Source organism: Salvelinus sp. IW2-2015, linkage group LG2 (assembly GCF_002910315.2).
Source record: "Salvelinus sp. IW2-2015 linkage group LG2, ASM291031v2, whole genome shotgun sequence".
Lineage (NCBI taxonomy): Eukaryota > Metazoa > Chordata > Actinopteri > Salmoniformes > Salmonidae > Salvelinus > Salvelinus sp. IW2-2015.
In genome coordinates, this window is record NC_036839.1 from 39,493,075 (window position 1) to 39,508,768 (window position 15,694).

Here is a 15,694-nt window from a genome sequence, read left to right on the forward strand (position 1 = left end):
TGGTAAACCGGGAGCAACGAGTTGTGTGCATTCACGTGCTTTGAGCTCTTTAAGAAAGCTGATTGGCTAATGGCAAACAGGCTGCTACAACTATAAACGACAAGTACAGCTATTATTCCTTGTAATCAAGTTATAGTGTTAAAAAAATATATATAAATAGATTTGGTTTATTGTATCTTTTTGGGTTGTATTAACTGCTGAAAATGCTATCGAGGTAATTTCCTTAGTAGGTGACGTCAGAGTTCAACATGTTGGAGAAGTCGGAGCTCAGGGATGTTAGACGAGTTTGACACTAGTAATTACTAGTTGGAGGGACGTTCAAGTGGATTTTCTCCAGTCATATGCTCATATTTATGAAATTATGAGATGTCATGAACTCAGCATTAGCAACAGAGCTAAAAACACCTTGTAGGAGAAAGAAATCTCATACAAACTATCAGTCATCCATCATCAAATCGATTTTTTTTTAACGTTATGGAACTGACATTTACATTCAAGAACATTCACATGTTTAGGAATATACTAATTTTATTGTCAAATGGTATGATCTTTACTTCCTTTATATGAATCATTCAGTACAATAATTGTCTTCATAACATTCAGTAGCATTTGGGTCAGTGTAAGGGCAACTCCATTCAAAATAAGATAATTCATATTAAAATAATAATTAACAGTACATTTATGAATTGTAATAAACTCAATAAGGGAAAATAATATAAAATTAAAATACATAATATATTTTTATAAAAGTAAACATTTCCTTTGAAAAGGCCCTGATACCGTAGTGGTTAAAAGGAAGTAGGATGACGTTACCCACAGACACTGACCTAAGATCCTTGGAAAATGTGTTTTACTTCCTCACACATGGTTAGGGTTAGGATTTAGGAAGGGTAAATGAATCCTAGATATGTGTCTGTGGACAACCAGTACTCAAGCTCAGTTAAAGTTCTGATCCGTTTCCCCAGTGTGTACTAGATCACTCACCCAAAAGGATTCAAAAGCACTGGATTGGTGTGGCTGTATTCACACTAATCCAAATATGTTCAACCCTTAAGGGAGGGTGACGGAGTGCACACTTTTGTGAGAAGGGAGAGAAAATAGAATGTGGCGCCAGAGGAGGAAAGAGGAGCCCCTTCACCTGCTGTCCACCCTCATAAGATAGGTCAGAAACAGAGCATTTGGGGAAATTAGCATTTTCAGTACCAATACTTTCCTGAACTATTTGTAGTGGTTATTAAGGAAGAGCAGGATTACATTAGAGTAACATTAGACTTATATGTTGTTGCTTTTAATTGAATTAGTGCCTCTCACTAGAGACATAAACATTTGAATATTTCTAGGTTATAAGAACCTAATGAGCCACTGACATGCTGTTGACCTACGCTAAGCTAACTTCGCATGGACAACTTCCCATGACTTTTACAGAGGGTTGCTGGCTTTGTTCACTGTCGCCTTGGCAACACTGAACATTTTGCATTCGCCTGTGTTTGGGGGACTGAAGTGGGGAATAGCCATGCTGATGATGACCCGGTCTGTTTGGGGGACTGAAAGGGGGGGAAGAGCGATGCCGATGATGACCTGGGTCCTATCGGTGCTGTGATGTCATCACATCGAGACCCAACCAACAGAGCTGGAGTTGTGGCTCTGTCATCGACAGCTAAAAAAACTAACAATGAAACAACACCCAGCTGACACGTCAACAAAAACCAACCCCAACAGTTCTGCATCAGTTCTGTCTCCAGTGCTGTGGTAGTTTTCATCTCACTCCCTCTCTCATTCCTTCCCTCTCTCACTGTGTGTGACTTAGAGTTATGCCTCTTTCCTCTTGCCCCTCCCGTCCCATTTTGGCACCCTGACCAGCAGCAGGACGACAGCCGCTAACGCCAACCCTACCCCCAGAATCGGGGGCCCAATGGGACTAAACTCCTGGGCCAGCCCCGAGAGCAGGGGGGCGAGCACGCGCCCCACCGCGGTCACTGACTGCCCCGCCCCGATGAGTGTGCCGCTGGCGTGAGTGCCCCCTTTCTGCAGTACCAGGTCAGTGATGCAGGTGCGTCCGATGGTTGTAGAGATGGCGATGAAAGTGGAACTTAACAACACGTGCCAGACACTGGGCGCTGCGGCGTAGAGCAGGATCAGGCAACACGTGACGACCGAAGAGTGTAGCAACAGTGCCGACATTTTGTTACTGTACAGTTTAGTGATGGGTCCCACCAAGAACCCGGCTAGGGCCCCCAGGGTAGAGCTGTAGCTGATTAGATAACCTGTGGCCTTGGGCTTCAGCATGAAGCGCTCCTCCATGGCCAGGGAGAAGTTACTGTAGTACAGCATTATGGCCATGGCCATGAGCAGACGCACCAGGAACAGGTCCCACATGTCCGAGGAGGCCACACTGCTAATCTTGGAGCCCACCGAAGAGAGCTGACGCCAGGCAGAAGGGAGCAGGGACTCCTCCCCCCAGTCCAGGTCCCAGCTCCAGCTCCTCTGGTTCTTCTCTGGAGCCACCGATCCCGTGACCGCTGCCGCCGACGCTGTAGTTTGGTTGTTGCTGTTGCCTTGGGAGCAGTTTTGCTGTGTTGAGGTGAAGTGGTTGTCGTTGTCGTGGCAGCTGGCATTGCTAGCGCTGCTGTCGGAGTTAGCATCGGTGCGTAGGGTTAGTGCATCGCTCCAGGGAAGCAGCCAAACTAGACCTGGATGGAACACAACAAACACAAGGTTAGACAGCACACATCCCATCCTTTCACATCCACAAAGTGGCTAGAGTTAAGGTGTGATTTAGAATTGGTTGGAATTGGGAATACCAACATAAGTGCCTTGCACACCCTTTGCCTACTCTCCTGCTCCTCCCCTCTCTCTCCTTGCCTCTCCCTCCCTGCCCCATCTCCTGTCCTCATCCTCACCCCCAGCTACCTGTGTTGAGGAGGAAGATGGCGGCGCAGGAGAACCCCCACCTACCTGCGTTGAGGAGGAAGATGGCGGCACAGGTGAAGGATGAGATGTAGAAGCCTCCCTCATGTTCAGTGAGGTAGCCCCCCACCACGGGTCCCAAGATGAAGCCCATGCTGGAGGCCACGTTGAAGTGTCCCATCACTAGGGGGCGCTCCACCTCAGACACCAGATCAGACAGCAGGGCCCGGCAGATGGACAGGGAGTGCTTGAACAGCCCTGGAGGACAGAGCGAGAGGGAGCGGACACATGACAGAGAAGTTGTTTTTATGTTTGTGTGTAACAGAATGTTAATGATCAATTCTGTTTTTACTGACAGTCACGGTGCATATAAAACATCAAAGCATTTTTTTGTTTTTACATACCTGAACGATTCAGACTCAGATAAATGGTAGAGGTATTTCGAGGCTAAAGCCTCTGAAGTAAGAAGTCTCCTCCCTGACTCACCTAATTGTTTCTACCTCCCCCTCTCTCCCCCAGTCTGACTCACCCACAGGGATCCTAGCCAGGAGAAACAGGGCGATGCTGGTGGACATCCCCAGCAAGCAGTAGCCCAGAGCACTCAGCAGCAGACACATCAGCATAGAGTACCGCCTCCCGACCACGTCACTCCAGCTGCCCTGCCGATCACAACCACAATCATCACACACGGTATAATGAAATCAATTGAATTTGCTGTATACTGGATGTGGCCTGTGGGGATTACCACAGGGACCTGGCTGTTCCCTTCCTCCCTCCTTTCTCCCTCCATCAACCCATCCCTCCCTCCCTGTCTGTTCACTGGGGCCACAAACGATTCCTTCTCCTCCTTTAATTCGTCTCATGACCCCTGAGATTTAAACCAATTTCAGGAGACTGTGGGGGAAGGGGAAGTGCCTCTCACGACTCTACTCTGAGAACCTCTGTCTCTCTTCAGAGGAGACCTCTCTCAGCATACAGTATCGACCTTGTTAAGAGACGTAGATGTGTGGATGTTAATGGAGTGTTAGTGGTTAGTGCATGGTGGAGCATCCAACTCCAGGTCACTGCTGACGTCCTATCAGAACCTCAGATGTTGACATTGTTGTGGAGACCAAAGGACACAAACACCATGTCAGGTGAGGTCTTAAGGTAGTGTGTGTGTGTGTGTGTGTGTATGTGTGTGTGTGTGTGTGACTGCTCTATGCTGTCATACCAGAAACACACTGGCGTTCAACAAGACATACAGTACCACAATACTACTGTCTGTCTTCAGAACACCGTCAGTACTTACAACTATAGTGCTGGAGAAGAGTTGTAGGATCCCATATGTGGAGCCTGAAACATAAACCATTGCATTAGGTACAGATTATGACCCATTCTGAATGTTGAACTGTTGTTAATAGACCAATGCTAACAGTGGTGAGCCGCTAGCCGCTAGAGATATTTATGATTACAGCTTGCCTATGATGTAAGCCGCTGTAGCACTTTGCATAAGCTATCAGACCCTGTGAACTCAATCAGTGCTCACAGTGATATGAAAGGAGTAAGTATATCAGCTGGTGATTTCACACGCAGAGAGAAAGCTTATTTAGCAGAAAAAGACAATTCCTTCATCTGTTGTCCTCACAGGTCCCTATCCATTTGTTTCATACAATATTTCATGCAATAAAAGTATTTTTTTTTATTTCCCAGGTTGGCCAGCTACAGCTAAATTATACCGCCACTTCTGATGTATAAAAACATATAAAAAACTATGACACTGATGTGAACTCTCCTGTTTTTCCTGTTATTATATCTTCATCATCTTCATACCTACTAAACCTGCCACGGTGGGGCTGGCCCCCAGTGCCTTGACATGGTGACTCAGCAGGGGAATGATCATGCTCACCGCAAACAGGTCCTGTTGAGGAGACAGAGACAGAAGAGAGTGTGTGAGAGAGAGAGGGAGAGAGAGAGAGAGTATAGACTGAGTGACTGCAGCAGGTGTTCTTTTAGTTCAAACACTGTTGAGCTACAGTAACGACACTGTCATAGACAACACATAAACAACAACCACAACAAACACCCAGGAAGAAGTTTGTAGTGGGGAAATGTAAGGTGAATTAAGTTCTCATTCAGTTTAGAGTGATTAACACAATGCTTCGTGTATTTTAGTTTTCCCTTTCTGTAACACACATGATTTCCAGTGATCTATTTGTGACACTTGTTTGTGTGCTGGTTGACGGTCACTAGACTTGTCACTGACTGCTATAGGTTGTTCTCATTTCCTTTGATAGTAATTGACGCCAGAGCTACTGAAGGTACAAGGACTGAGGACAAACGGATTATTATTGTACTGATGACATTGTGAACACTGTGATTCTGTAGCAGGTGGAAAAATCACTGTCTTTTGACTTCTTCCAAGCCTCTCGGGGTGATGTTTAGAGAACATTTGGTACTGTCTGATCAGTCCTTGTACCTTCAGTCTAGTGACCTTCAACCAGTACATAAATGAGTGTCAAAAATCGAAGGTTATTATAGTAAACGAAAAMTGAAATGAAAAATAATCATCCAAAAACGATTTAACGATAAAAAAACRATAAAATAATTAACAAACCCGTTTGAAAAACTAAAACTATACTGAAACTATTATCTTTGACTGCAAAACGAACTAAATTAAAACCATCATGAATTATGTTCARTTTTAGCTTTTGGGGGCRGAATTCAAATTAAGTTTTCAAGCTTTTTTTTCTGATGGGATTTTCAAGCTTCTGAATGTGGCGGGTCACATTGAGATTGACTTTATAATTTAAAGGTAGACTCAGTGACAACGTCATGGTAAAGTGGTAAAACTAAAGCARCCAAGTCAGACACTACTATGGTTTTCCAACAGCAAAGGTTCAGATCAACATGGCAGTGTGCCATTGTTTTATAMAAGGTTTTCTTTATAATGTCGAAGTAAACATGTATCTRACACTTATATCACACAATCACAAACTGAAATCATAATATCATAGTATGGGTGTACACATTGTACAATCAATTAGTGAGACCCTTATGATTGGTTGACAATAAAGCCTCCCACAATGGTGAAGAGTTGATGTTGGTGAAGAGCAACTGCTGAAAACTTGCAGTTGACTGCAGTGAAAACTTCATGACCTTTGATCACATMATTTAAAAAAARGTTAATGCAGTCTGTTGRCGGTTTCAAGACGATCGCTTCTGTGAAGTCGGGTCACCGCCTTTGTATGGGGATAACAATTGTCTGACTTGCGCCTACATGTCTGACCTGCATGAACATTACAAAACTCATGTGATGTACACACATACTGTATATGTTCAGTTTGCTAATGTGGGGTATGGTGGTTGGAGACATGTTTATGTCAACATTATAAACAATGGCAACACTGCAGTCGGTTGCTTTTGCCTTACCTTTTATGCCCAGAATGTAACACACTTTGAAAGGTAGTGACCCGAATTGAGATGAGCACTATGCAAGAATTTGCTCTCACACAGTAAAAGAGTATCTGCACATGTGCACAGGGGCGCTTCACCCTACTACAACGTGGTAGTTACTGGATCAAAACAGCAGAGAAGTTCAGCCTCGCGCTCCTGGCTGTTGCAGAAATTGACCCACTACTACTGTTTACTTTGTGCATCTATGTCATCACGCTACGTCTACCTTTAAACCTAACCTAATCTATGATATGACACATCACATTATGCATTATTGCCCCACAGTGGCAAGAAGTGCCAAAAAACACAAMAAATAAACTACACCTTCTTTCTGTCCCTAAAACTAAAACTAAATAATATAAAAATTAAACAACAAATGTTTTGATATAACTTAAAATAAATAAAAAACGAGTAAACTAGATCTTAAACTAACTGAWTTTCTAATAAAAATCTTAAAACTAATAGAAATATAAATGAATATAAAAACCAAAACCGATAATAACCTTGGTGATTAGATATAAAAGGCATGTCTCCACGAGGCCAGTTAGACATTGTCCATGCTTCTGTTCTGGAGGTGTCTCCCTGAATTCTTCTATTAAAACAGAGAGATTTTGATTTACTTTATCAATGACTGCTTTTTTTTTACACAGGTGAACGACAACTGACCGCTGAAGTCACACAAGCCTTTACTCTATAACAATGGCACCATCAAAACATTTTCTAAACAAAATTGGACTATGGAAGTTGTTTTACTGCGAAAGAGAAGAGTAGCATCAGAGTATCGTGATCATCAGAGGTTGACCTATCAATAGCCAATGAAAACACAGTCAAATGAAGGGTTAAAATACTCTGMCCTGACAAATCACCCTTTCTAACATGCAGCATGCATCAAAGTTACGTTACCATCTGCTTTAAATGTTCAAACAGATTATAAAGTGTGGGGTTCACAAAYGCTGCAATTTACATTCAGCACGGTCACGAGGCACTAGAGCAGCGATCATCAACTTGATTCTGCCGCGGGACGATTTTTCTTGAGCGGATGGTCAGAGTSCCGGAACATAATTACAAATAATTTGTAGACTGCAAAATGACCGCAAGAAGCACAAACAGATATAATATTTGACTGAAACGTRATAATTTMAWAMCTTGCTTACATTTGTATATGATCACGTGTTGCTCTATTAGCTGATTTCTTGGTGTTTACAGTCTTTTATGTCCAACAATAAAACAGATGTTTTTTTTTACTGCTAGACAAACCACCATTGTTGTTAGCSATAGATTCTGCTCTGTGGAAGGGGGTTAGAGAGATGAACTAGGGACCTAAAGGTACAGYTAATCCAGCCTGATGTTTTGTGAGTTTAGCCTACAACAGAGAGAGCTCAGGGCCTGAGGAGAGAAATAGACACTCTCCCACCCTGTTTATCTGTATTTGTGAGGCCGTCTCCAGAGAAGCTCTTGCCAGAGACTTGATTGAAGTCACGCTGTAGCTCCTGCTATGTCACAGCCCTACCTATTAAACGGACTGTTTAATTCTCCCTCCGTTCAACTAACTCTGCATTCAAACTGGGACCAAACGTACAGTGTGTGGGAGTTAGTGCATGTGTGAGAGAGACAGAGACAGAGACAGAGACAGAGACAGAGACAGAGACAGAGACAGAGATAGAGAGACAGAGACAGAGACAGAGACAGAGACAGAGACAGAGACAGAGATAGAGAGACAGAGACAGAGACAGAGACAGAGAGAGTGGATCAGAGCTCCCACAAGGGAGTAGGCTTTGGGTGAGAATGTTCTTGAGACACTCTGTAGCATTCACTTCTATACGTATTATCTGGATAGCATTACACATAAAACCTTTATCATACTGTCTTTAAACGCATCTGTATCGCTCCAATTCTGTGAGTTTACAGTAAGTGTGTGTCCAATCCACATAAGATTCAATAAACCTGACGTCAGCCTAATCCTGTACCACAGGATATCCATTAATATTCTATTTAAACAATAAGGCCTGAGGAGGTGTGGGCTGTTCTTACACACAACGTAACGTAGAGGGCCTGGATACAGCCTTTAGCCATGGTATATTGGCCATAAACCACAAAACTTCCAAGGTGCCTTATTGCTATTATAAACTGAATACCAACGTAACTAGACTAGTAAATAGTCATTTTTTGTCATGCCTGTGGTTTCAGCCAATCAGCATTCAGGGCTCGAACCACCCGGTTTATCATATGTTTTATGGTGTCTGATGTTCTTGTRAAGACCCTGATCTTCTCAGAATAACAAGTCCTTCAGAGCAAAACACAGATYTCCAAGGACTGGATTCTGCTGGACAGGTTTTTTTGACAGTGCTGTGATGGGTTCTCAACCCGTCTCTTATSACTAGCTGGATCAGCATTAGAGTGACTGGCTGCAGAACAATCCATTAATGCATTTTTTGGCAAATGCAGGCACAATGTTTAATACATTTGATGTATGTTGTGGTAGCCTGCAGGCCAGGGTCTCAAATTTCATATACAGTGGGGCAAAAAAGTATTTAGTCAGCCACCAATTGTGCAAGTTCTCCCACTTAAAAAGATGAGAGAGGCCTGTAATTTTCATCATAGGTACACTTCAACTATGACAGACAAAATGAGAAAAAAAATCCAGAAAATCACATTGTAGGATTTTTAATGAACTTATTTGCAAATTATGGTGGAAAATAAGTACTGGGAAGACTGAATCTGCAATAGGTAAGCAGCTTGGTTTGAAGAAATCAACTGTGGGAGCAATTATTAGGAAATGGAAGACATACAAGACCACTGATAATCTCCCTCGATCTGGGGCTCCACGCAAGATCTCACCCCGTGGTGTCAAAATGATCACAAGAACGGTGAGCAAAAATCCCAGAACCACACGGGGGGACCTAGTGAATGACCTGCAGATAGCTGGGACCAAAGTAACAAAGCCTACCATCAGYAACACACTACGCCGCCAGGGACTCAAATCCTGCAGTGCCAGACGTGTCCCCCTGCTTAAGCCAGTACATGTCCAGGCCCGTCTGAAGTTTGCTAGAGAGCATTTGGATGATCCAAAAGAAGATTGGGAGAATGTCATATGGTCAGATGAAACCAAACTATAACTTTTTGGTAAAACTCAACTCGTCGTGTTTGGAGGACAAGAATGATAGTTGCATCCAAAGAACGCATATCTACTGTGGACATGGGGGTGGAAACATCATGCTTTGGGCTGTTTTGCTGCAAAGGACTGATCCGTGTAAGGAAAGAATGAATGGGCCATGTATCGTGAGATTTTGAGTGAAAACCTCCTTCCATCAGCAAGGGCATTGAAGATGAAACGTGGCTGGGTCTTCAGCATGACAATGATCCCAACACACCGCCCGGCAACGAAGGAGTGGCTTCGTAAGAAGCATTTCAAGGTCCTGGAGTGGCCTACCAGTCTCCAGATCTCAACCCCATAGAAAATCTTTGGAGGGAGTTGAAAGTCCGTGTTGCCAGCAACAGCCCCAAAACATCACTGCTCTAGAGGAGATCTGCATGGAGGAATGGGCCAAAATACCACAACAGTGTGTGAAAACTTGTGAAGACTTACAGAAAACGTTTGACCTCTGTCATTGCACAAAAGGGTATATAACAAAGTATTGAGATAAACTTTTGTTATTGACCAAATACTTATTTTCCACCATAATTTGCAAATAAATTCATTAAAAATCCTACAATGTGATTTTGTCTGTCATAGTTGAAGTGTACTACCTATGATGAAAATTACAGGCCTCTCTCATCTTTTTAGTGGGAGAACTTGCACAATTGGTGGCTGACTAAATACTTTTTTGCCCACTGTATGATGGACCGCCTAAACCAGAATCAATATTTCCATAGCATAACAGCCCCTAATGTCATGAATAGCCCCTGTAAAGTTGATAAAAGACACAGTTAAAAAACTGATGTCATCAGTAAGCATTGCCTCACTATCAGGTTAATGTCCAATGTGCAGCACTGTCTCTAACTCTCTCTGTCCTCTTCGTTCTCTCTCATCTCCTCTCTCTCTCTCTCTCTCTTCTCTCTTCTCTCTCTCTCTCTCTCTCTCTCTCTCTCTCTCTTCTCTCTCTCTCTCTCTCTTCTCTCTCTTCTCTCTCTCTCTTTCTCTTCTCTTCTCTGTCTATCTCTCTCTCTCTCTCTCTCTCTCCTCTCTCTCTGTCTATCTCTCTCCTATCTCTCTTCTCTCTTCTCTCTCTCCTTCTCTCTCTCTCTCCTCTCTCTCTCTCTCTCCTCTCTCTATTATCTCACTCTCTCTCTCTGTCTCTCACTCTCTCTATCCTTTTAGGAAAGTTATTTAAGATACACTGTTGCTAAAAACTCTAATAGTTTGTCTAATTTCAGTTTATGTGACAAAAATAATATATCGTGTAGATAATCATTTTACCATCTAAACTGCTTGTTAAATATATTTCCATCAACCAAATATATTGTATTTTCAGCTGTTTGAAGCTGCTGTACAAAACTGAAAGTAAAAGATGCAAAAACTAAAGTTAAGAACGGGAAGCATAGAAAAAATGCACACACATATAACCGATCTAMCGATTCTTAGACTTGCTTTCAATRGCAATTACATATTTATAACTCTATTACTTTATTATATTATATTCATAACTTTATTTCTATGTGAATTKGGTCGGGTCGCCCAAAAACTTACGTATTTAAAGCGTGACTTCAATACTTTCGTGTTCAAATGTAGCCTTCAAAAAAGGTTACAATGTTGCACTTACCATGAACCCCACCACATAGATACATTGTATAATCCGTGTTYGTCTCCTTGGTATTTGATTTAATATGCTACATTTTGCGTTATTCATTCTCCCGCAATGACAGCACGCTACGAGTCGATGCGGAAGCGCTCACTGTCTTCTACAGTGCCGATCAACCATAACAAAGAACACCCTGCAGTCTCGCGAATATTCGCTCTCTTCAGGGGTGTTCGTGTTCAATTTAACTTCCAACCACCTCAATTCTCAGTTMAATTTTGAGGATGTACCGATATTGTCATATTTGGCAGAAAATAGCGTACATTTAATCAAAGTGGATTAATTGAAGCGTCATGTGGATGATTGACCTGCTGGGGTCTAGTCTCGTCCCATTTGGCGCGAGAGATCTACCAGGTGGTATCGACCTGATGTCAGACAGTAAGCCAAGCGCTGTATTTAATATCTGTCAGTCGTCCTAATACAGTAACTCCCTCAGCAAGACTCTCAGCTGGACTCTATGCTAGTATGCATACATTCTGTGTGTCTTGCTATGACTGCGTAAACGTGTCTGCAGTTATTAAATCGTTACTTAAATAGTTAGTGTGAAAGTAACGTGTGTCACGGCTGAGGGAGATGGCAGGCGCGGGACAACAGTCTTTCATGTGAAGTCGGGTGTATTATTTACAGCCCGGTGTTCAGTGTTCAGCGGGCGACTTGAATACAAATAGATCCAGAATAWTAAGCATAAACTAGAATAAACTTTTCTAGTAAACACTATTCTCAGTGTACTASAGCTATTTATCTTTGAGCTGCTGGTTGCTTCTAGTCCACCTACTGGACGTGGCTGGAACATTAAATGCTTCCCATTGTCACGACGCATTCCACTTTTCTAGCGTGTCCTGAATCGCATCGATGTGCTTGCAGTCTTATCACTGGCACGTCTCACACTGTTATAGCAGATAGATGAGGCCATTCCTTTACTCACTTTCCTCCTCTTCAGGCCCAGAGGTTGAGTTCTCCAGGTTATGGGGTATTGTGATGTCATTATGGGGTATTGTGATGTCATTATGGGGTATTGTGATGTCATTATCGGGTATTGTGTGTAGATTGGTGAGTAAAAAAAACTGTTTAATCAATTTTAGAATAAGGCTGTAACGTAACAAAATGTGGAAAAAGTCGAGGGGTATGAAGACTTTTGGAAGGCACTGTATAGCCCTATATAGATGTCCTAGACTACCTCTTTCAGGTAATACATTTAATGCAGTATTAGCCTTATATTTAGATAATTAATTATGGGCTATGCATAATAAGCTTCTAACTTATATCATCTGTCTCTTGCGCAATATGCACACAACTGTGCTCCGCTAGTGTCACGACTTCTGCTGAAGTCGGATCCTCTCCTCTCCTTGTTCGGGCGGTGTTCGGGGTCGACGTCACCGGTCTTCTAGCCTTCGCCGATCCATTTTTCATATTCCATTTGTTTTGTCTTGTTTTCACACACACCTGGTTTCAATTCCCTAATTACATGTTGTATATTTTCCCTCTGTTTCCCCCATGTCCTTGTCGGGAATTGTTTATTTGTAAGTACTCGTGCTATGTGTTACTGGTGCGCTACGGGTTTTGTACCCATGTGTTTGTTGTTTTGTATGCCGTTAGTTTTATATATTAAACTGCTCCAGCTATTCACCAAGTTCTGCTCTCCTGCATTTGACTTCCCTGACACCAGTTACGCACCCCTTACAGCTASCCTCTCCTTAAAACATGCTCCTTAGCTCTTGGGAGTCCCATGCAGGAAAAGCTAGACTAGAGTAGTAGAATGGTGGACATTCTTTTTTTGCATTTTTTATACCAATAGACTATTCGAAGAGGGACGCAAGCTCTTCTTTGCTGAATGTTAAATACAGCATCCAATAGAACTTTGAAAGAAGAGCGAACGTGCGATGGCGCGGTAGGAGCTAAAGGCAGGTACATTATTCAGACCCATAACTTTCAGATGGCGGGAATAGAGTAGAGCAGATGGTAGTTATTCAGACCATAACCATTCAGATGGGTAGGCTAAGCAGGTAGTTATTCAGACCCAAACCATTCAGATGGGGTAGGCTAAAGCAGGATTATTCAGACCCATAACCCTTCAGATGGCGGTAGGCTAAGCAGGTATTATTCAGACCCATACACATTCAGATGGCGGTAGGCTAGAGCAGGTATTATTCAGACCCATAACCATTCAGATGGCGGTAGGCTAAGCAGAGTATTTATTCAGACCATAACCATTCAGATGGTGGTAGGCTAAAGCAGGAGTTTTATTCAGACCCATAACCATTCAGATGGTGTAGGCTAAAGCAGGTAGTTATTCAGACCCAAACTCATTCAGATGGTGTAGGCTAGAGCAGGTAGTTATTCAGACCCATAACCATTCAGATGCGGGTAGGCTAGAAGCAGGTAGTTATTCAGACCCATAACCATTCAGATGGGGTAGGCTATAGAGCAGGTAGTTATTCAGACCCATAACCATTCAGATGGTGGTAGGCTAAAGCAGGTATTATTCAGACCCATAACCATTCAGATGTGGTAGGCTAAGCAGGTGTTATTCAGACCCATAACCATTCAGATGGTGGTAAGCTAAAGCAGGTACTTATTCAGACCCATAACTATTCAGATGGCGGTAGACTAAAGCAGGTAGTTATTCAGACTCATAACCATTCAGATGGTGGTAGGCTAGAGCAGGTACTTATTCAGACCCATAACTATTCAGATGGTGGTAGGCTAAAGCTGGTACTTATTCAGACCCATAACCATTCAGATTGCGGTAGGCTAAAGCTGGTACTTATTCAGACCCATAACCATTCAATTGTCGTGAAGAGAAGTGAAAGCCTTCTGCATCTTATTCTAGTCCTATATTATTCAAGGATGTCATTAGAATGATGAARATAAGGACAACAAAACTTATTTMATTTAACTGTTAAAAGTGAGGAAGGAATGAACTAACAATAGAGAACGAGGAGGTAGGTAAATAACATTCAGGGAAATATTATGAAAGGTATATATGCGTCAGCCTACTAATTATACAAATAGTCCCTATAATATTTCAAAATTAAAATCTAATTCGCTAGCCTATACTTGTAACTTTGTAACTCATGTGCTGTACCAGAATCGCATGTTCTCTCCCTGCTTTATCATGGTTTGAATAATGTGTGTAATTACATTCCATATAATACATTATAATACAATACAGTACAGTAATACAGTTCACGCCTAAAAGAYATTAGCCTACTGGAGCTAGTTTCAATTATTTACCCAAGAGAGCATATAGCTAGCTACATCTATGGGCTTTCATAGATGGGAGGCACAATCATTTGGGCTTTTTTGGGCTTGGGCTCATTAAATGTCCTTAATGTAGGGCTCATAAAATGTATTTAATGTATGGCTTATCGAGCTAAGGTAGCATCAGGCTTGAATTTTCGATCTAAGCTCTACTCAAATCCAGATATAAGCCTATTTATATGCTTTATAATTMTTTTGAAAGACAAGACACTTCCAGTTTTGGCGGGAAATACCGGGTTACCGGGAGAAAAGTGATTTATCACCATTCAACCCTACTCTTCACAGTTTGCTGACATCAACGTTGTGAACGGAGTACCCCATGGTAGAGGTGRGGTTATGGTATGGGCAGGCATAAGCTATGGACAACGAACACAAGTGCATTTTATCAATGGCAATTTGAATGCCCAGAGATACCGTGACGAGATCCTGAGGCCCATTGTCATTCCATTCATCCGCCGCCATCACCTAATGTTTCAGCATGATAATGCACGGCCCCATGTGGCAATCTGTACACATTTCCTGGAAGCTGAAAATGTCCCAGTTCTTCCATGGMCTGCGTACTCACCAGACATGTCACCCATTGAGCACATTTGGGATGCTGTGGATCAACGTGTACAACAGCGTGCGCCAGTTCCTGCCAATATCCAGCAACTTTGCGCAGCCATTGAAGAGGAGTGGGACAACATTCCACAAGCTACAATCAACATCCTGATCAACTCTATGTTAAGGAGGGCCTCCCGAGTGGAGCAGCGGTCTAAGGCACTGCATTTCAGTGCTAGGGGCATCACTACAGATCCGGGTTCAATCCCGGGYTGTGTCGCAGCCGACCGGGAGACCCATKAGGTGGTGCACAATTGACCGAGCGTCATCCAGGTTAGTGGAGGGTTTGGCTGGCTGGGATGTCCTTGTCCCATCGTGCTCTAGCAACTCCCTCTGACACGTTGGTGCGGCTGGCTTCAGGGTTAAGTGAGCAGTGTGTCAAGAAGCAGTGCGGCATGTTTCGGAGGACGCATGGCTCTCAACCTTCGCCTCTCCCAAGTTCATATGAGCGTTGCAGCGACATGACAAGACTGTAACTATCAGTGAAAAATAAAGGGAGTGAAAAATAAATGAAACTTAATGCTAAGCAGATGTGTCGTGCTCCATGAGGYAAATAGGGGTCACACCAGATACCAACTGGTTTGCTGATCCACTGTTTTCTGATCCCAGTCATGTGAAATCCATAGATTAGGGCCTAATTTATTTATTTAAATTGACTGATTTCCTTATATGAACTGTAACTCAGTAAAATCTTT

General features: G+C 42.7%; 1 protein-coding gene across 1 annotated transcript; it reads right to left on the bottom strand.

Moving 5' to 3' along the window:
* Positions 1-1,253: 1,253 nt before the first annotated feature.
* mfsd9 (major facilitator superfamily domain containing 9) lies at positions 1,254-11,277 on the bottom strand. Its single transcript, XM_024010467.2, has 6 exons — positions 11,103-11,277; positions 4,720-4,807; positions 4,199-4,242; positions 3,437-3,566; positions 2,956-3,165; positions 1,254-2,690 (listed from the first exon to the last, which is right to left on the bottom strand). Exons 1-6 carry the CDS (start codon positions 11,187-11,189, stop codon positions 1,810-1,812), a joined length of 1,440 nt encoding a protein of 479 aa, XP_023866235.1. The 5' UTR covers positions 11,190-11,277; the 3' UTR covers positions 1,254-1,809.
* Between the last annotated feature and the right edge of the window lie 4,417 nt (positions 11,278-15,694).